Source organism: Meleagris gallopavo, chromosome 3 (assembly GCF_905368555.1).
Source record: "Meleagris gallopavo chromosome 3, MGAL_WU_HG_1.1, whole genome shotgun sequence".
NCBI classification, from domain to species: domain Eukaryota; kingdom Metazoa; phylum Chordata; class Aves; order Galliformes; family Phasianidae; genus Meleagris; species Meleagris gallopavo.
This window is the reverse complement of record NC_139406.1, coordinates 42,762,422-42,783,188: the sequence shown is the minus strand read 5'-3', so window position 1 is coordinate 42,783,188 and position 20,767 is coordinate 42,762,422. Positions and strand designations below refer to the sequence as shown.

At 43.7% G+C, this 20,767-nt stretch overlaps 2 protein-coding genes across 5 annotated transcripts in view; one reads left to right on the top strand and one right to left on the bottom strand.

Moving 5' to 3' along the window:
- The first annotated feature begins 11 nt into the window (after positions 1-11).
- Positions 12-10,175, top strand: PRELID3A (PRELI domain containing 3A). Its single transcript, XM_003204943.5, has 6 exons — positions 12-174; positions 1,307-1,475; positions 1,803-1,892; positions 2,668-2,738; positions 2,833-2,935; positions 8,537-10,175. Exons 1-6 carry the CDS (start codon positions 143-145, stop codon positions 8,648-8,650), a joined length of 579 nt encoding a protein of 192 aa, XP_003204991.1. The 5' UTR covers positions 12-142; the 3' UTR covers positions 8,651-10,175.
- A 1,904-nt stretch (positions 10,176-12,079) lies between these two features.
- SPIRE1 (spire type actin nucleation factor 1) overlaps positions 12,080-20,767 on the bottom strand; it is a 122,878-nt gene continuing 114,190 nt past the window's right edge. For 3 of the 4 annotated variants that reach the window (XM_085220746.1, XM_085220745.1, XM_085220747.1), the window contains 5 exons: positions 17,891-18,028; positions 16,296-16,366; positions 15,582-15,609; positions 15,343-15,479; positions 12,080-14,931 (listed from right to left, as the gene is read on the bottom strand). In XM_085220746.1, the coding sequence (XP_085076872.1) occupies positions 14,673-14,931; positions 15,343-15,479; positions 15,582-15,609; positions 16,296-16,366; positions 17,891-18,028 (633 nt within the window). In that variant the 3' untranslated portion in view covers positions 12,080-14,672. The remainder of the gene's footprint in view (positions 14,932-15,342; positions 15,480-15,581; positions 15,610-16,295; positions 16,367-17,890; positions 18,029-20,767) is intronic. The other variant, XM_085220748.1, reaches the window with a different exon arrangement.

Sequence of the window (20,767 nt, the reverse complement as noted above, 5' to 3'; positions counted from 1 at the left end):
CGCCCGGCCGGGCGGTGACGTCATCGCGTGACGCTCCCCGGCGCGGTGAGGCCCCGCCCTCCCGTTTGCCGGCCGGCGCGTGCTGCGGGAGGAGAGCTCGCGCCGCGTCCTCCCGCCTGAGGAAACAGCGGCGGCGGCGGCCATGAAAATCTGGAGCTCGGAGCACGTCTTCGGGTAGGGGGCGGCGAGAGGGCGGTAAATGGCGGGGGAGGGAGCGCGGCTGTGGTTACCCCGCTGCGAGCGAGCCGCGAGGCGAGAAGAGGCGAGGCGGCTGGCGGCGGCCGCGGAGGCGTCCTGTGTGCCGGCTGGCGTCCCTTGGGCTCTGTGCTGGAGCCAGAGCGGTCGTTACGTCGGGAGATGTACGAGCTCCCGCCACAAGGAGATACGAACCGCCCGTCCTGCCGTAGTGGGGCTGCTCCTGTCCCGGGAGTTTGCGATTACCGAAGCTTGATGCTCTCTAAACTTTTTAAATAGAAACAATTCCGTATTGAGAAGAGTGCGTGTAACAAGCTGCTGGAAGTAGAAGGGAAAGCACAGGCTTAAGACAGCAGGGTCGATGACAGAATGATAGAATGGTGTGGGTTGGAAGGGACCTTTAAGATCATCCAGCTCCCACCCCTGCTATATGCAGGGACACCTCCCATAGACCGGGTTGCTCACAGCCCCATCCAGCCTGGCCTTGAGTGCTTTCAGGATGGGGAGACATTCACAGCCTCACTTGTCAACCTGTTCTGGTGTCTCACCACCCTCACAGTACAGAATTTCTTCCTAATATCTACTCTAAATCTACTCTAGTCTACTTCTGTTCCCCTTTATTTGGTGTGCTTATAATTACAGAAGAATTTAAATTGGAATGGACTTCTGGCGACCGCCTATTCCAGCTTCCCTCTCAGAGCAGGGCTCACTTAACTGTGGGGTTTCTTTGTCAATTGAGTTTGGAGATGGATGGAGATAAAGCAAATTCTGTGGTCATCCACCCTAATGCTATGTTTTTTATATAGCTAATTGGAACGTCACATGTAGCAGTTTGTGACTGTTGCCCTTTGCCCTTACTTCTGTTAGTCATGGGTTAATCATTCCTTTCTTTGTTCTGCATAAAGGAATATATGATGTTTTCCTGTTTGCGTACTAACGCTTCCCGATGGTCTTTCCAAGCATCACTTAATTCTGAAGGGATATTTGGGAGCTTCTAAAGTTGTACAGCTAATGCCATGTTAAGAAAGCTGGAGCCCTGATTTAGGGCTCCCGAATGCTTGCAAATAAATCCAAACTAGTCATAAATAATTGTCTCCTCTTCTTTCTCCAGGCACCCCTGGGATACAGTGATCAAAGCTGCTATGAGAAAGTACCCCAACCCAATGAACCCATGTGTAGTAGGAGTAGATGTCCTCGACAGAAGCCTTGACAACCGGGGGAGGCTGCACAGCCACCGTCTGCTCAGCACAGAGTGGGGATTGCCAAGTATTGTAAAAGCGGTATGGTTTACTCAGGGTGTGATGCATTTGTGTGTCGTCATGTGCACTGGCACTGAGTTCCAAGTAAAAACTTGATTTATTGGGAGTGCCATCCACAAATATCACGTAAGCTGTAATCAGTGTGGTGCATAGCAAGAATGCATTGTAGGCTGTGATATGCAGCCTGTCTGTGCATGCCTTCTGAGCTGGTCTGTGTCACTCTGTATCACTGATGCAACATAGCACCCTGTAGTCTTGCCACAGATAGCAGTGGTTTTGTGTTTTTTGAATTGTACTTAACTTTTTAATTTTTTATTTTTTTTATTTTTTGCCTTTCTTCACTTTCAGATTTTAGGAACAAGTAGAACTCTGACTTACATTGAGGAACATTCTGTGGTGGATCCAGTGGAAAAAAAGATGGAGCTTTGCTCAACTAATGTGAGTGACAGCTTAAGAAGCTTCTGTTAATTAGTGATGGAGATTAAATGTTTTGTCTTTCTTAACAATGTGGCAATGAGTTTACATCTTTCAACAGAAGGAGGCAATTTCTAGGTCCCTTTTTTATTTTTCTTCCTTCTTCCCAGGAATGCTTTGGGATCAAGGATTTGTGATTCTCTTCTTAATATAAGACTGTTTGTCAGGATGCACATGATGTTTCAACTTTAAAGCAAATAACATGTTTGTCTTTACACCACTGTTTGCAACAAAAGTTTTAGTCTGAAATGCCTTTTTCTCCACGAGTGTAAGTGAAGTATTATGCTGTGTTTTGCTATCCTGGGAACTTGCAACTCTGAGATTTGAACTAGAGTTGTCTGTATGGGAGAGAGCCTTGTCTTTGTACGAAAGGTGTTTGCTTTCCTTGCTATTAATTGTTGGTACACTCAGAATAATGTCATAGTGGTCTTGGTCTTAAAGAGCCGTTCTGAATTGCATGCCATAAATCAGATATGGTTTGACATTTAAAAGAGAGCAAATGGAAAGCTGTTTGTGCAGTTTACTGTTAATAGGAACTTTGATACAATTACATCTGTGATACGACAATATGCATCGCCCTTTATAGGTCTTTTTATTGACTGTGTTCTGGGTTTTATGCTCTGCATCTGCTGCTTTGTCTTTGCCTTTAAATTGAGTGCTCTGCTACTTAACAGTGCTGTCAGTAGTACAAAAGTGAAAGATGGGATGTGAGAATTTCACATCTTTTTTTCTCTTTAAGATTACCCTTACAAACTTGGTGTCTGTTGATGAGAGACTGGTTTACACACCTCATCCTGAAAACCCTGAAAAGTAAGTAAGGATATTTGTATGCTTTTTCGTGTATAGGAGAAAATATGGTAGGCAAATTCAGTGTAAGTTTTAACTTCTCTTTATTCTCTTACAGAACTGTGCTAACTCAAGAAGCAATTATTACTGTCAAAGGCATTAGCTTGAGCAGTTATTTGGAAAGCTTAATGGCAAACACAATATCTTCTAATGCCAGAAAGGTACATTTTCTTCAGTTTTTTGTCTCTCTCTCCACCATACCTTTCCTTTTGTTAAAATAGTAATTGTCAAGCATGTGTGCTGAGTACTATATTTAATTTCTTCAAACTTTGTGCACAGAATTCCAACTGACTTTATCTAGTACCTCAGGAAGTAGAACATAATTTACCAAAGGATGAGAAGGTTTCACTCTTAAATCTTAGTTCTCCACCTAGAACTGCACATCAGAACAAACCAACCTCTATATGTGCACGCTACAGCTACACATCCCAGACACATAAGTTTGTTTTGTCTTGGTTTTTCAAAGTACATTTTTAAACACTAGCCACCTGTATGCTGCAGTTAGTGCTGGTAGTGGATGGATGTAGCTTCCTTTTCCTCTTTTTAAATCTGGGTTTAGCAGTTGATGCCAGCATATTTTCCGGGCTTCTTTGTGAGTTGCTCCAGTTCCTATCTATTATTAAGCTGTCTCTTTGCCTTTGGCTGAAAATAATGCCATGTCTGCAGAGGCCTTTGTAGGTAACACTACACCCACTCCTCTGTCTCACGCTTGCTTTTCTATTTGGCTTGCAGCCACAGAGCTGAACTTCAGCACAGGCAGAGTTTCAAGGGTGCTCATTTCCAAACAGTTTTTTTTGTGCTCCTTCTTTGGGGAAGGTTGAGAGGTTGGAAGGAAGTGGAGTAGATGGAGATGTATAGGCATCACTGCCTAGCGCCAGGATGTGTGCCACTGAAGTGTGAGCATATGCTCTGCATTGCTGGGAGAGGCTCAGCACACTGAGAATTTGGCCCAGGCAACTTCTGTTAGGCCAGAGATCCTGTGCTTTGGCCAGCCCTTTGCCCCTAGGAGAGATGCTGCTTGACGTAGGCAGTGTAACCCAGCATGACTGAAGTCATGAACCTACTAGGTCAGGCAAGGGGAAGCCGTGTGCTTCTACAAAAGTCAGAGGAAAACAGGTGAAAACTGGGGGATGAGTGACAGACAGTTTTTAAACACCGATGAGTAACATTAACTGAGTACTCTCTGTGTTTGACAGTCATAAATGAAGTGTGTTTTGGTTAAATTACAATCCTCTTCCATTCAATTTCCTTGTAAAGGTCTGTGTGAGCATTTGTTCTGTTCCTGCAATGGTAGTCTAGACCCTGGCTCACAACTGCACTTCAATCTAGCACAGCACTACCTAGTTGGAGTGGCCACGTCAACTGGGCATGCTTAAAAGCACTCCTCTCATCTGTCAAATCTGCTTAGCTCTACTGAATTGAGAGAAGGAGCATTTAATGTTATGTATTTGTGTGCCACCTGTGTGAAAGCTTAATTTTTTTTAGTGGAAGTTCTTCTGTTCTGCCATTTTCAGATAACATATTGGCTCACAAGCTTCTTGCAAACAAAAGAGATCATCTTGTCTGCCCGTTTCACTAAAGAGTCTCTTTAGATCCTTAGCAGGAGTTAGTAGTGGCAGCCCTGCCTTTGCTACCCAGTAACACAGCCTGCTATCACCGGCTCTCCTAGCATGCAGTGCTACACTTCTGTATCCTTAGCAGCTTTCTACAGCTTCATGACAGGTGCTGAAAAATGTACTGTTGTTCTTAAGAAACAGGGAAGTGCAGGAGTAAGTACTGAGATGTTGCTCTGAGGTAGAGGTGGGGGTGAGGCAGATGATGCGTTACTGTTGCACTGATAATGAACAAATCTTTTGCCACATGTTGTCAATCTTTTCTGTGTTACTCCAGGGGTGGGATGCTATTGAGTGGATAATTCAAAATTCTGAAAGCGCTCTAAGCTAGCAGTTCTCCACATCTCCAGTTTGTACTAACTAGTGGTAATGTCAGCATTCTTCTTGGTACAGCGTTTCAGCTCTCTAGCAGATGTGTGCATGAGTTGTCGTGATGTGAACGTCCTGAATTAACCTGCATGTATGTTTCATATACGTTACGTACAGGAATGGCAAACGTGCTCATTACGGAGTAGGTCAGACACAGATCAGTGGGCAGCAGACCTGCTGCGGCCACAGCCTGTGCTTCAGCTGCAAGTGGAAGCATTGCTACAGCTAGCTGGGCACATCAGGGAGCTCTTCTTCCAAACATGGGTTTGGGTTTCGCTCCCTGTGATTTCAGTGTGTGAAACAGGTACCCGAGGGAATTAATCCATCGTTCAGTGGCTGGAATTGGCGTCGCAAAAATGAAACAGAAATTGGTAACATTGATTTCTTAAAACAGATTGCCTAGCGAGGGGAATCTTTTACATAGTAAAATTGGATTTGCTTTTCTTACGTCTCAGGAATATTGTTGCCCTTCTGCCAATTTCCATGGAAATCTGTACAGAGTTTGAAGCTGGCAGAATACCAGATTCCCGTGGTGGTTTTCATTGCTTTTGTTAGTTGTCTTCTTTTTGGTAGTGATGTGTCCCCTCAGCTATGTGACTATGACAAAAGCTGACTTCAAGGCTGGGAGGACAGAGTATAGTTGCTTCTGATACTTCTGTGGATGGTTTTCTTTCCACTAGCCAGTGAAGCCTGTCTCTGTCATTCCTGTATTAGCTTCTATTTCAACTAATAAAATTCCTTTTTTTTTTTTAATCCATTCTGTTGCTTCTCTTTGTTAGCAACATAGGGATTTTTTTTACTGCTTACTTTGAGATCAGTGTATGCAATGAGTGCTCGCTTTGTGTTCTCATTCCACTAAGCTTTCATGGCTGTTTCTCTGGAAAATGTCAACCACAAAGGCTCAGCATTTATCAATCACTTAAAACAAATCTACTCCTGTAGCATCTGGTGTACTGAACCCATCACACTGCTAACACATGCAATGAAAACGAGTATGCATGCTTGGTTATGAATGTGCTTGCTTAATGAGCTACTTACTACAGATATTGTTGTACAGTATGAAACTTTATAGAACAATCCTCTGTCAGATTTCTTAGTTTTTATTTTAAACTGGGTAGTTCTACAATGCTTTACATCTTGTTAAGATTTGTAATTTCATTTCCAATGCAGAATCCTTCTGGGATATTCTTGCAGATATCACAAGTTTTTTCTTGGCTGCAAATTATAGCATGTAGTATAGGAAGAATATACAGACCTAGATGGTCTTAAAGGCTGAAGGCAATATTTTGGTACTCTAATTGAACACTTAGTTTTGTCTTAGCATTTTAGTTAATATGCTTATTGACATGACTGGGTTGGTTAATCGTCAGGGCCTGAGAAGAACCTCAGAATTTTTGTACTGAGGGTTTTCTATCTACATCAAAGTTGTTTGACTTTCTGACAAGCTTTCTTTGCCTGGTTACATCAATGTAAGTCATTGCTGTCTTTGTGAATTCTCTGTGCCAGCGTGTCATCTAAGAGAGGACGTTTTAACCTGACTTCTAAATACCCACCATATGCTTGCAGGAAGGCGATCTCTTCCCTCCACCCCAGCTTTGTTCCTGGAGGAGCACTGGGCTCAGCTCCTTCATGGCTAGTTACAGCTTGTTGCTGCACAGTAGCCTGCTTTTGTCTGGGTGTTGCTACACATGCTGTGCTGCTATTCTCAGCTCTTGCACAGGGTATAGAAATGGTTCAAGTATTCACTTGCTGAGGGACGGTCAGTTTGGTGCACAAGCAAAAAAGCTCACAAAATAACTCATACTCTTCTAAGGAATTTTTCCAGCAAGCCATACTGGACACTTTAAAGCGCTGGCCAAGGGTTGAACACTTTGTTTTGGTAAGTGGGTGGCTTTTCTCTGTGTAAGGACTTTGTGTTTATTCTGTTAGTCTCTGTGATACAAAGAATCCGAAGAAAAACCAGAGTTAGCCTTTGACTCAGCTTGATGAGACTCTTGAGACAAATATACTCTTATTCATAGTAGAACTATATTTCATTTAGTAGATTAGATCTTGCACCCTGAACCTGGGCTTTCAGTATTATTCCAGGATAACATTTCTACCCTCACAAAGCATTTTCACAAGAATATGTGTGGGCTTTGTTTTGACTTTTTCTTTTTTTGGGAGGTTTTCAAGGTTATTTGTGCAGATTCTCATTCATGCTTAGTGGTTTGGAAGGGACACAAGAAATAGACTCTGGGCACATTATTAAGCTTTTGTTCAGCATATCACCTATCCTGCATGCAATAAAAACAGTATATCAGAGTTGAGAGCAAAACTCTGTGAGGGGAGAGGAGGTTCACTCCTTTTCCTCAGTCCCAGCAGGAACTTGGAACACCTGCACTCTTGAAGACTCTTCGGGCTCAGAGCCTTTGCTTCAGACTACACTTGAGAGGGTGCCAGCTACTTGCCATGCTTTCTACTCCCTACTCTTAGTAAGGTATGAATGATAAAGGTATCTTGGCTTCTCTTTAGGAAAAAAAAAGCCTTCATGTTTTCTTGGGCTGATCCCATCTGTTTGTTTTGGCGAAAGCTGTCATTGTGAGACTGTGGAACTCCAAGATCTTCCACTTGGACTTTGTGTGGTGGTTTCACCAAGATGTGCAGCTGAACTCCACCATACGATTCTATCACTCCTCAAAGGAAGAAAGGGAGAAAATACAGTGAAAAAGGCTCAAGGGCTGAGATAAGGACAGAGACATCACTCACCAATTACTGAGGGCAGTAATTGGTTGATGTTGAAGGCAAAACAGACTCAGTGTAGGGAGATTAATGTAATTTATTGCCTATTACTAATAGACAAGAAGAGTGAGAAACTAAAAGCAAGCCAGTGCTTGCTCATGTCTCAGCTCTGGCCAATAAGCAGGTCCCTTTTGGGGCAGCTGGAGCTGGCACTACTCTGAGAGAAGACAGCTGCTGGGCTCTGCTCAAAGGCCATCCCTGCAGCTCCCTGATACCAAAACCCTGCCACGTTAGCTCAGTGCTCAGCAGGTTGAGATGCTTCTCTGTTTTCTTAGTTGTGTGGCTACATGCTCATCTTGAGGTGCAGCTGCTACAGGGTCTTCTGAAAGCAAAAGACTTTTGATGTGCTTATTTTGCTGGATTCTACTGCTTTTGCTGAAACGCAGGCTATCAGTGCCTGGCTTTGAGCTATGCCCTACCCATTCTGAGAGCTAATGTCCCTTGATAGAAAAGATGCAGCTGCAGTCTTTGCATCAGCTTGCTTTATGCTGCTTAGTGGAACTCAGTGCAAGGCCGTCTCTTTGAACTCTAGTTTGAGTTCAAATCAATTTGTTGCTATTTCAGTGAGCACTTGAAGACTATCTTTCTTTGTCCTGGATCTTCTCAACAACTGTCCATATACAGCTCTATTAATGAGTACGAGAACAGTATGCAGACTCTTCCGTAAATTTACTGGTCTTCTTAAGGTGGTGGGAGCAGCAGACAGTAGAAATAGCAGTTCTCTTCCTTACAGGAACTGAACTGCTGAATGAGGCTTTTTGCGTAGGAGCTCTGCTCTGAGCTCACACCAGTATTGCATTTCCCTCCTGCACATGGATTACTCAAATGCCTTTGTAGTGAAGTTTCAGTAAGATGAGAAATAATCAATACAGTCCCATTTCAAATCATGGAGGATGGAGAATTTTAAAACTAATCTTATGTCTGACAGAGGAAGAACTATAAACATGAGCAATGGTGCAGTATTTGTTCTAATCCTAAACTCTGCTATTTCCTTGGCAGGGCCGGGATGCCCTGGAGTGGGTGATCAGTAAACTGAACACAGAACTGGAAGAGCTAAAGTCAACGCGTGAGGGCATAAAACCAGCCATGGCAGCAGCATCCACAGAGAAATAGAAGCCAAAAACACACCGAGAAACTGATTGAAACATTTCATTCTGCAGACTGCTGTCTTGATGGCCCTTCCAAGGCTCATCTGCGTAGGTTTTATATATTTATAAAAATATTGGATCAGCGGGAAGGTAACCTCATCTTTCATCTCCAGAGCAGCTCCCTTCACCTACTGCAGATTACACTGACCTGCAGATGCTCTTTTCACTTAAACGATTTCTTTTCAACACTGATAACAAAACGTTCAGCACATTTAAATCAGCCTAAATGTGCCTTTTGTAACAAAGATTGAGAGTGTGTTATATTTTATACCATCTTTTTCATACTCAAACTTGAAAAGAACTCATGTGTTTACTAAGGGTTCTTTAAAAGAGCATTAGTTCTGTGAAGAGCTGAGAGCACTAAATTTTGTCCATTTTGTACTCTTAAAACCATTTAAAGGGAACTACGTGAAACAGAGCATGATACTCTAGAATTAAAGATGCCTATCTAGAGAATCATCCCCAACAGCTGAAACTTGTGTTGTGCTGACTCTTGTTACGTTGCTTAATGTGCTGTCTGAACGTGACACACAGATGCTTTACCTCTTAGGTGTTTATATCCAAAGAGAGTTTCTATTATGTTATCTGCCTAAACAGGCTTTTTCTTTTTTCTTACTTTGTGGGGAGAAGGGTGTAACTTATTTTCATATTTATTAACTTTCACAAGTTCCTCCCCTCAGTAGCAGAACAGGAGCAGGAGGGGCTGGGGAACACGTGGGTTATTTATCTGTAAGAGGGTGGTTGCAGGCTGCTGGAACAAAGAGGCTCTGCTGTTCTCCGCTTCTTGCTCTTCCTGAAATCTCTTAACTGAGGGAGAGCCGGCTGCAAGAAATGAAGAGCTCAAATGAGAAGTTTGAAATCCAAGGGGCAATGCTTCATCAGCGTGTGTTTTTTGTGCTCCAGAGGGGAAGAACAGAGCATAAGAAGAACAACCGGGCTCTCCTTTTCGAATGCTTTCTAAAACGACTGACTTCTGCTGTAATGCATTTTTCAACACTTTGCCACGTTGGTACAAATGTTTTTAGAAATATTTTAAATGCTTCTGATTGTTTGCAAAAATACTGCAGTAATTGTGGAGATTGCTTCTTTGAAAATATGCAGAGATACTCATTGGTAACAGTTCCAGTTTTTGTCTGAGGTTCACAAGGCTTTTGTATTTGGTCCGGGAGTAGCTGGTGTTTCTTAGATAGCCCTCTGTTGGGGCGTTTTACATTGGTTTTTTTGTGCACACACAAACTGAGATTGATAAATGTTGCAAAGTTGTTTGGTTGCTCAGGTGACAAGCATGTGTTCAGGGAGCTGTGAAAGCATGAGGAGCTTCTTAAAAAAAAAAAAATGTTGGTCACTGTTTGGATCTGGTAATTTAAAATGTTTGTATACTTAAGGGAAATCTCAGAGTTTGTATTCTGTTTAGCTTGAAAGTGAACATTAATTTGGATGTAAGTATAGTCTAGGTAGATGACATGGTTCTAATAAAGAAACTTAATTTACATTGTTAGCAATTATTTGAGTAGCTAATATTTGCAGTGCTCTCCTTCTGTGGACCTGAAGCCTTTCTCAGTTGGGCACAGGACATTAGACCCTGACCTGGTAGCAGCTCCTTCCTGTGATGCACTGTGGATGGTTTTGGTGCTCATCGTTGCTGTGGCACTTCTCAGGGGAGTGGTGCTGCTTCCTGTGTAAGGACTGCAGGAGCTGTCCCAACACCCAGTGACCTCTGGTAGGAAGGGCAGTGCAGTGATGGCAGAGTTCTGAGCAGAACAGGAGATGAGCAAGTGTGTGTGCATGTGGAAACCTGATCTGCAGCATTCCCATAGTGCTTATGGGAGATGACGAAGCCTCAACTGTGAGGCAACAGAAAAGTTTTTTTGAGGTTCGTGTATTGATTTAGTTCAGAGGAAGAATTGTCTAAAGCTGCTTCTTACATCAGATGTGCTCAGTGTTGTTTTAAATACAAATGATGTGCATATGGTACCTCCCAGCACTGTCTGCCATCCCAGAGGAGTCATTGCAAACACCTTTGTTGTCCCCAGAGCCAAATTTAGCTGCTGTGCTTTTTGGATCATCTGTGCATCAGTTTGATCAATTTCTTTCCTCACCCTTTGTTTCCTTCTTCCAGAGCAAATCTTTACCCTCTTGTGTAGCAGCATCTCCTGTTTCCTTTCCCTGCTGTAGGTTTGGGGCTGGTTTCTCTCCACGTCATGCTACAGGATCTAGACAGCAAAGTGCTTGGTTTTCTTCTCTGCTGCCCCCCACTTGGCATGGGTCAGCACCTTTTCTTGGGCTCTGAACTGAAAGGAAGAAGGCAGCCCCTTTGGGGATGAAGGAGAATGCTTTCTCCCAGAGGTCAATTCTAGCTCCTGGCAGCCTTTCTGCAGCCGGGAGGGCACTGCTGTTTCTCACATTGTCTTTGGGGTGTGTGATGCTCCTGCAGCCCTGGGCTTGTTCTCCCCGTGACTGCTCGTGCTGGCAGTGTGCACAGGTGGGATTTGGTGTGTAGCAGATGAAGTGATTCTTTTCTGTAAGCTTCTGTGGAGAGTTTTACTCTTCTGCTTTCTGCTCATTGCAGTTTGCATACAGAGCTTCCACTTCTGCCCTGACCACATGAGTTCTGTCCCTGGGCTCTAGTGGGTTGGTAGTCCTGTTCAGCCCAACTCTACAGAGCTGGTTCTAAGCACACTGCTTCACACTCCTGTTCCATCACTGATGGAGTTTACCTTTTGGGGCAAAAATCTTTTGGGATTTCACATCTTGTCCTTGTACACCTTTGACTGAAATCTCCAAGTGGAGCAGTCAGTGGCACCATTACCATTTTATATCTCCTTAGATAGTGAGCTATGATGGCCAGGAGTCTGCAGGGTGTCTCTGTATGCCATGGTACTCTCTATCTATCTAAAATAAATGACAGCCTCGGTTAAACTTTCTGGGTGTACTCCTGCGATACAAAACGGCTGTCAGTGTTCAGAGCTGTCTTCAGAAATACCATCAGTTATTCTGTGCTCAGGAATGCTTGGACAAGGCTGTGGCTTCCTGGAGCTCAGAGGGAGCCACTGTCTTGCTGCTCAGTGGTGTGTGATTGCCCTCTGTCTGCACTGTGATTCCATCTGAGTCTGCTGGCTGCCTTGGTGAGCAGTAACACAGGGAGGTGTCATGTGCAGTGACTGGCTGCGACTTGCCGTTGCGGGGCTGCATAGGCAGTCAGTGCTGTTCTCACAGGCCATCAAGTGTTTTCCCCTAGTTCCCAGCCCCCGTTCCAATGGCGTTCAGCTGTTTTCATCAACAAGTCCTTGCCTGAGAAAAAGGCTACCCGTTCTTCACAAAACCGTAAAGTACAACAAAGAAGACAGAAACTTCGACGTTTGCTCCCTCATGAAGAATTAGCACAGACAAAGACTGTAATGGAAAGGCATTTTATTTTCACCCAGTACCACCCCTCCCACTATAAAGGAAATAACGGGGAAAGGAGAAATAAGCCCACTAACCGCCCCCAGAAATGACATGGTCACAGGAGCATTTGCAAGTTCACGTGTAGTGCATGGGAGCACTGCAGCCAAGCCCCACTCGCCATCGCAGCTGCGGCAGCACCAGCCCCAGTGCTGCACAGCTGTGTGCCATTCAGCTCCGTGGGCCCCCATGATACGTTCGGACAGACCTCGGGCATTGTAACAAAGCTACAAAAATAAGGAGATTTTAAAAACTGCTGGGAGGAGCTGACCGTGCTGCCCCACGTTCAGCAGTAATTCACTCTAAAATGCCTACGGAGCGCAGACTGTCAGAGGGGCTGAAAGCATTAACTCTAACGAGGGTAACAGCCAACACGCGTATAAATAGTTTTGTTTTTTTTTCTTTTTAAACTTTGTGGAAAGTTAATTCCTGTTGCATGACTGATGGAGACTTCCTAAATGTCAATAAATATATTACACATATTTACAAGCTTCACCCCGATACCAGCATGGCGCTGGGCCCACAGAAGCTGTGCAGTGCCCAGGGCCGGGCTGAGGCCTGGGGGCTGCCAGGTGCTGCCAGCTCTGCTGCCCCACGCCCTGTGAAAGGGGAAAGGGGCATGCGGGGCACCCGGCCCTGAGCAGCCTGCGGTGCCAAGGGGGAGTGGAGTTGGAGCAAGCAGAGCACGTGGCCAGGGCATTTCCAGGAGAAAATGATCAGAATAGCAGCAGGGGAAATTCAGAGCGAGAGTTCATGCGTTTCTCTCAGCCTAGTTTTCCTGATGCACAATGCAGCGAACACGAGGCCTGCTTTTGGCACAGGAATGAGAAAAAGTGCAGATGTGACCGAGATGAGGGGCCCTCCTAGCAGCAGTGGCTTCGGGCAGCCCTGGCCTCCCGCCTGCCTGCCCATGGTTCGCCTCGTGCCACTGCTCTCTATCTGCAAAACTCATTTCCCAGGGCAGCAATGAAAAAAAAATACGGGTGGGTGAATCTGTGCAGAGGTGTAGGGAGCCTTTTCGTGTGCTTTTCAAATCAACCTACATATGGTACGGATGGTGGTGCCGGCCCTGCCCAGGCTCTGCCAGCATGAGGTCCGTGTGGGACGGACACATCGCTGGAATCCATGGGGCAGATCCAGCCCTGCTGCTCCGTGCAGCTCTGAGGTATCGCTCATAATTAATCCTTAGTGTAGAAATGTTAATAAATAGATCGGAAACTTTTCTGCTATGTCCTCCTATAATACACTGCTATAGAGATATTAAATATGCCTCAGGGTATTAAAAAATATATGAAAAAGTTACAGTAGTTGATTTTCAAGTATTAACAACTTGACTAAGTTAGTTTTAAACACCAGAATGATCCAGATCCAAATTATAGACTAAACTCTGGTCAAGCCTGCATTAAAAAAAAAGTATTTCAATTAAAAAAAAAAAAAAAAAGTGCAAAAAAGCATGCGATGGTGTCAGCTAACAGTGTAGCGTCGTTGGAACATCTCACCCAGTGGCCTGGTGTTCTTCTAGGGGCAAAGCAAAAAGGGAAAAAGAATGAATCAAGGTGGGGAAATGAGAGATTGCTCCCAATCTGGGACCAATCTCTGGTCCCAAAATCTCAGCAAAACATGGGTCCCTGCAGCCAACTTACGGCCCCGGCAAAAACGGGGCTCTCGGTGGGCATGCTGCCAGCAGAGCCGTAGTGGGATCTGTGCCTGCTAAGATGCACACATCTGCCTTCCTGTCCCCTGAGCGACCCAAGGAACAATGCTACGGGTGCTCCAGTAGCACCAGGAGCCTCTCTTGCTTCCCATCCTCCCCATCCGCTGTACAACTCTGCCTACCACCAGAATTCACTACCACCAGTACCTGGCATCATACATTCAAGTAGGCGGAACACCCCTGGAACCTGTCCAGAGACACTCAGGGCAGCACTGAGATCTCAAAGAGCAGCAGCCCCACGATGAGCAGCTCTGTCACACCTTCTGCCCCAGGGCCCAGACACCGCAGTCCCATGTCGGACTCTGACCTCAGAGCAACAGAAACGGTTCAAAGAAGGACTGCTTGGAGCACAGCCACTCACACCAGTGCCTGGCGAGCTCTGAAAGCAGGATGTGAGCATTACTAGCTTGGTAATGCCAATATGACGTACTGCTTGCTACTGTACTAGCACTGACTTTGTTAGATCAGGTTCTCCGTTAAGCACACCTTTTAGCTCAACTCCAGAAAATAATTCAAAGAATGGTTAAAAAAAAAAGACTGAAAGCAAGAAAAGGCTTTCTAGTTTCAATGCACGCATTCAGAAGAGGCAACAATTGCAAACTGTTGATTTTCTCCCAGTGCGAGCAGCTGACCTGCTGCATGTCATTCTGTCCAGACAAAAACACAGCTTCTGCATCTCTGGAAAACATGGCGGTAGGAAACTCTGTGACTGAATGCAGATCCAAGCCAGTCGAGTGAAACGAAGCAACGGAAGGATAACCCTGTTTTGGTGACCTCTCCTACAGACGATGACCTCATGAAGACAAAAGCAAAGAAAAAGGCACAAGGCTCAGATCTCATTGATAGTTCTCTCAGAGGGGCGGTAGTCAGAGGTTCCTGGCGATGACATGTAGAAGGATTGTGTCTTCCTTTTTAACCTGGCTCGCTTGTTGGCCAGGGACAGGCTGCGCCGGCTCGAATTGATGATTTCTGAAATGAACTTCTTGCAGTCCACGCACACCTCCATCGTGCTCCAGTCCTCCATTAACTCTTTGGGAAACTGCAGCTCTTCATGTGACTTATCCACAGATTTGGACCTTGAGGCCAACCTGAAAGGCAAAACGCAGGACTGGTCTCAATATGCAGCAGCACTGCAGAGAACACCCTGGGATGCCTTCAGAAAGCAGCAAAAAACAACTGGATTCAAAACCTTTCTGTTTCCTCCTATCCCAAAAATGACACCTGGCTCAGCAAGACTGCTGAGTCACTAACTGGAAGTTTGTGTAAGGTTGGGTAGTGCGCCCAGGCCCACAGCCAGGCAGCTTCTGGAGACCTCCAAGGAGAAGACCCCTCAGCCTCTGGGCAGCCAGTGCCAGTGCTCCGTCACCTGAGCAGCACAGAAGTGCTCCTGGTGTTCAGAGGGAACCTCCTATGTTCCAGTTTGCTCTAGTCCTGGCACTGGAGTTTGTAACTCCAAGAGGCATTTCCAATGCACACATGTGACTGCAATTGCTTCTCACCTGGGCATGCTCCGCAGTGACCGGTGGTGGCTGGTGGAGGGCTTCTCCGGCCTCATGAAGCTCTCTCCTCGCTGCAAGGTGGAAGGTCCCAGAGAGAAGATGGGGAGAGTGGAATATGGCTTTGATGGCAATCGCATCTGTTGAGCAGAGAAGGAACATGCGATATAAGAAAGATGGAGTATCATTTCCAAAGATAACAGCTTTTCAGAAAGGTGCGAACCAGAAATGTGTTTACTTACCTTTTTGCAGCACTGTGAGCATACAGGCCTGTAAGAAAATGAAAACCTGAGTCATTTAACTGGGCTATGCCTTACTGACATCAAGAATAAGGGATAAATACCCCAACTCCTTACCCAAACACTTTTGTTTTAATGTTTCATCAATATGAAAACTTAATCAGAACATGAAGCCAAAAGTGAAGAGGTATACTAAGCAAGAACCACAGGTACAAAAAGAAAAAAGGGGGAAAAAAGGGGAAATTAATGTTTCTTTTACTTTTGATCAAAAATCAGAGAATCCTCAGAGTTGGAAAGGACCCTTAAAGGCCATCTAGTCCAACTGCCCTGCAATGAACAGGGAGGGACACCTGCAGCTACATCAGGTCACTCAGAGCCCCATCCAGCCCAGCCTTAAGTGTCTACACGTTGGTCTCATGATCACCTTCACTGTAAAACTTTTTCCTTATATGCAACCTAAATCTCCCTTCTTTAAGTTTGAAACCATTTCCCTTTGTCCTATCACAACAGACCCTGATAAAGAATTTGAGTTTCAGTCCAAGGAAGCACATCACTTACAAAAGATCCATTTCAGCATAGTTAGAAAATTTGGTTTTAAACATGGACTGTTAAATGAAAACAATCAACGCTATGCAGCATTTGGGGTGATCTAAGGTACAACTCCACATTTTTCACTTTGCAATGGTACTTAGTTATTAACAGATACTAAATATTTACCTTTTACAGAACTGACAAGTGTAAGACCAGGTAAAGAAAGAAAACCTTCTTGTCCGACAGCAAAAGCAGAGCTGAAAGGAGAACAGAGAAGTTCCCATGTTAGATAAGTTCCACACAACAATGACTTTGTCTGTCAGTTGCCATCAGTGAGACCAGTGTCACAATGCTACATGCAGTTCTGGGGTTCATGCTTCCAAGAGGATATTGAAAAGAACTGTATCTTCATATATTAAGAAATATTCTTTTAACTTTTAAATGCTCTTGTCCCTAATCATCTGTGCCGGATTCTGGAATGTTAAGTGGTTGCCTGTGATAAGATTTGATGATTCTCTTCCAATTCTACATTCCTGAACACTAGAGAAAGTCCAGGAATGAGCTACTACAGCTATCTTACTTGAGTAAAACCTGTTTGGTTCATTGAAAGGAGGTAGTCATCATAGGTTATGAACATTTATATGAAGTGGCATTGAATAAGGAAAAGCTTTTTTTGTCATACAGATGACACACTGGGATCTAAAGACACAGATGTGAGGCTAAATAAATTTGACTAAAAATAAAAGGGAACAATTTTAATAGTGGGGTAAATTAAAGCACCAACTCACCATGAGACCTGCACAAATCAAAAGAAGGGGAAAAGACATTGCTTCTACTGGTAAATATCAATCCCCAATCCACAATTCACAGGAAAAAAAATGTTAGTTAATGGGGCCTCCAGTATTTCATGTTTGGGATTGTTTTGGTTTTCAAGTACTTGCAGTTCTCTAGTGTGCTTTATTTCTAACTTACAAATGCCACAGCAAAGCTCAAACTGCTGGTTAGCACACGACACTGCTCACAAGATGCACTGCACAGGAAGGGTGGAGCCTGAAGAAACACCTCAAAGCAACAGGAGAAATCACACCAGGTGCACCACTTAACAGCTGGAGACAGAAGCCAAGCAAACCTCCGACCAAGCAGAGTATGGCCCAGACTTTAGCCAGACACCAGGAGCTTTCGTAAGGTAAGAAAACTTGCTACTGGATCACAGAGAGTACAAATGTTCCTACTCTAGAAATGGGAATTAAGTGCAAAACGGAAAATTCTGTCAATATAGGGGAAAATAGGCTACTTATAAAAAACCTCTCGTAATTTCCTACTGCTAGCTGTAATTCTGTTTTCTGGAATAGAAATGCTAAGTAATATTGCAGAAGATGTGAGCAGAAAAGACCTTATTAAAATTTAAAACATAAATATACAGATATATTCTGATTACCACAAACACTGCTGCATTTCTATAGAAGGTATAAGCAAGGTATTTCCATGTAAAGTTTTTATGTTTATGTATCTAATTCAACACAAGCTGACCCACGCGTAATAAATTTAAGGGGAAGTTTGGTGGTCTGTCATCTTCAATACAGGGTAAGAAACAAATGGGGGAGTTGAAACTAGATGATCGTTGTGGTCCTTTTCAACCCAGGCCAATCCATGATTCTATGATTTTACAATCTAACTTGCAAGCTCTGATGCCTACTCCCAGCTTTCCACCAGCTTGAAGATGTAAATAGAGGTCTGTGCAACCAATCTCCCGTTTGCTGCCTCCCTGGGCTCAGCCATACCTTTCCTTTCTTCAGAGCAGTGTAGACATCTTTATACTGCTGGTACTTTTCCAGCTCTGCCTTCACCAGCACCTGACGGATGTGCATGACTTCCTCCACCGTCAGAGCCAGACACTCCACTGGGTAACAAAACTCCTCCTGGAAGCCAAAAATCCATGTTACTTCAAAGCCAAATTGCTTCTTCTACATTTCAACCTAGACAACCAACCACCTGGTTAGTAACTCCAGAAAAAGAGTTTCTCCCCTCAATAGCATTGGCTCATTCATGGGCATCACATGAGTTTCAAATCATCTGAAACCATGAAAGTGCTATCTCAATGGTCTGATGTTCAGCCTCCACAATGGGTTTTGTTTGTTCTCCCTCCTCAAGCCATTTGAATCTTCTCTCCATTTGTCTTCCACTACAAATATTGATTTTAACTGACATTCGGGTTTATAATTAGAAAGCAGAAAGGTAATTTGGCACATGGTTTTACTTTTAAGTATTCTTAAGAACACATGATTTCTGTGAGACTTTGTGGTGCCCAGAATGGCTGAGGAAAGTCAGTAGTAGCCCATTCTAGCAGAATTTTTTATTCAGTGGTACCACATCTTGGTGTTCATGTGAACAAAAAGTTAAGGCAATCCAGCCAGACAGGCTCTCCTTTCTGCCACCAGAAAGTAACAGCAGCAATTCAAGCTTTACAGGGTAACCTTCCAATAGAGAACTGGTTATCCAGTGTTGGATTACGAATGGCAAAGAATGAAATAGAGAATGACCCAACAACTTCCCACCGACACAATTTCTGTACGTTCTGCATTACATCGTGATAGAGAATATTGAGTAGAGAACTCCTGAATTTGGTACCAAAGAATAAAAGCACCAACCCAATTTGTAATCCAGCCCTGTAGTTGATTATACAGCTCCAACAGAAAGACAGAAACCTCTGTGGGAATTCCCATCGCCTTATGCTTAGTGAACCCTTTCAGTGAGCTCAGAGGGGCTGCTGTGTGGTAATGACAATGACATCCAATGCTCTTTGAATAAAGGAAGGAAATTTTTCCTGCAAATACAAAGACACGGCCGACAGTTTGGAGGTCTAATTTATACACTGAAGAGATGGTTCAGATTAATTGTGAAATACTCAATTTACATGGACCCAGAGTTCGGTTCTGTCTTTCCATTAGATAAAAAGAAAATCTTTCTATGTTGCAGACCTGGCAAACATTAGCATTTAGGAACCACCACATTTTTAAAAATTGTTGTCTTACCTATCTAGAAAGGGAACACAAAGAAACTTCGCTCTGTTTAAGGCACCCCACAAAAGACTAGAATTGAGTTAACTTCGTTAGATTTGCCAGCTAAACCTTTGGGGTGTATGGGTGCTAGTTTTCTGGAAAGAACAAACTATGTCAATAACAACTGCAATTTGCTCTAAGGTGTAACACAGCACAGCCAAACAAAATGCCTTCTGTTCATTATGAGACTTCACAGCTAACTGGCTGCCACTGGCACTTCATTCTGGTCCTTCCCATAGCAACTGCCTCGCTACAGGGAAAGCACGGCGGCGGGCCGGGTGAGATGGGAGAGGAAGTGGGTGGGAAAGCGTAATGCACACAATGCCAGCAGAAAACCTCAGTTCTGCATCGTGGGAGATTGAGAAACTGACTGGGGTGAATGAGGCAAGCTGAATGCTTTTCATCAATCAGAGCTTTAGGTCCTTTAGAAACACAGTTCTTACTTGGAGGCACTTCCTTCCCCCTCATGTGCGCCCGCTCCATTAATTTATAGGACGATGATGTCAGTGAGTATTGCTCCTTTGAAGACAGTCTGTAGATCTACTATAGGTGCAGAGCAGCTACCGGGGGAATAGTGTGGGTCTGCTGTACCAATCAAAAATGATTACTGCTACAGCATGTAGAAATAGATGCAGGCAACAGGGGAAACATAGAAAAAAATGTTCACATGTTTAAATGCTAATGTTTTAATTCCAGAGGTTACACAAGGACAACAAAATGTTAATGCAACATTAAATGAAAGATAAATATTATGCTGATTTCAGAAAACTACTTGAATTTTTTTTCCCTTTTTGGCACAGAAATAAGTATACAAGAAAATCTTTTGTTTCGACACTAGCTGTAAGGCACTGAAATTAATTAAAATTACACTAAGCACTGACTAAACTTCATTAAACAATGATGCTTTGGGGTTATTACTCAAACTTCAGCAATGATCTGCTCAAGTCAGGCAGCTGCAAATGAGAGAACTTCAGTTCTCTGCGCAACCTGCATATGACAGAAAATACTAAAGACAAAATGCGATTTGAATGGTCTTGATTTTCTGGAATTGTACTCAATACTCATTTTAGCATTCAAGGTGAGTTGGTATTCTTATTTTTAAAGGAAATAATCTCATTTAAAAATACTAATTTAAACTTGAAGTTTCCACGATCCTCATGAGAACTGGCTTAAAGCTTTGACTGCGCAAAGATAGCTTAAGATGTAACTTAACTTCTTCTACTCAGGAAAAGCAGGTAATAAGGATTATATATTCATAATGTGAAATAAAGTGCTTTGTAGGTCATTCTCAGCATAATGCACCTCATCAGTCCTATGACTATCTTTTTTACAATATTCCTTGTAAAAATTCTCATTAAAAGATGTCACTGGGCAGTCAAATGAGTTACACCAGTAAATTGCAACAGGAACATGTGTCAAATTGGACTCTAAATTCTGCACTTCATGGTCAGTCAAGCACTCTAAGCTCTCATTGATTTTGCAGACTGAAAGTTTATCTGGGAGTCTCAGCTCTCCTGCAGAAGACTGCACTCTCACTTATTAGATGGAACAAGCAAAAGAAAAAAATCAATTATTTGTTTGATTCTACATAGGGGGAAA

Excerpts from the sequence above, each read along its gene's own strand:
- PRELID3A (XM_003204943.5), top strand. The coding sequence starts at position 143 with ATGAAAATCTGGAGCTCGGAGCACGTCTTCGG. Across the intron at positions 1,476-1,802 it reads TGCCAAGTATTGTAAAAGCG|ATTTTAGGAACAAGTAGAAC; the intron begins GTATGGTTTACT and ends CTTCACTTTCAG. Across the intron at positions 1,893-2,667 it reads TGGAGCTTTGCTCAACTAAT|ATTACCCTTACAAACTTGGT; the intron begins GTGAGTGACAGC and ends TTTCTCTTTAAG.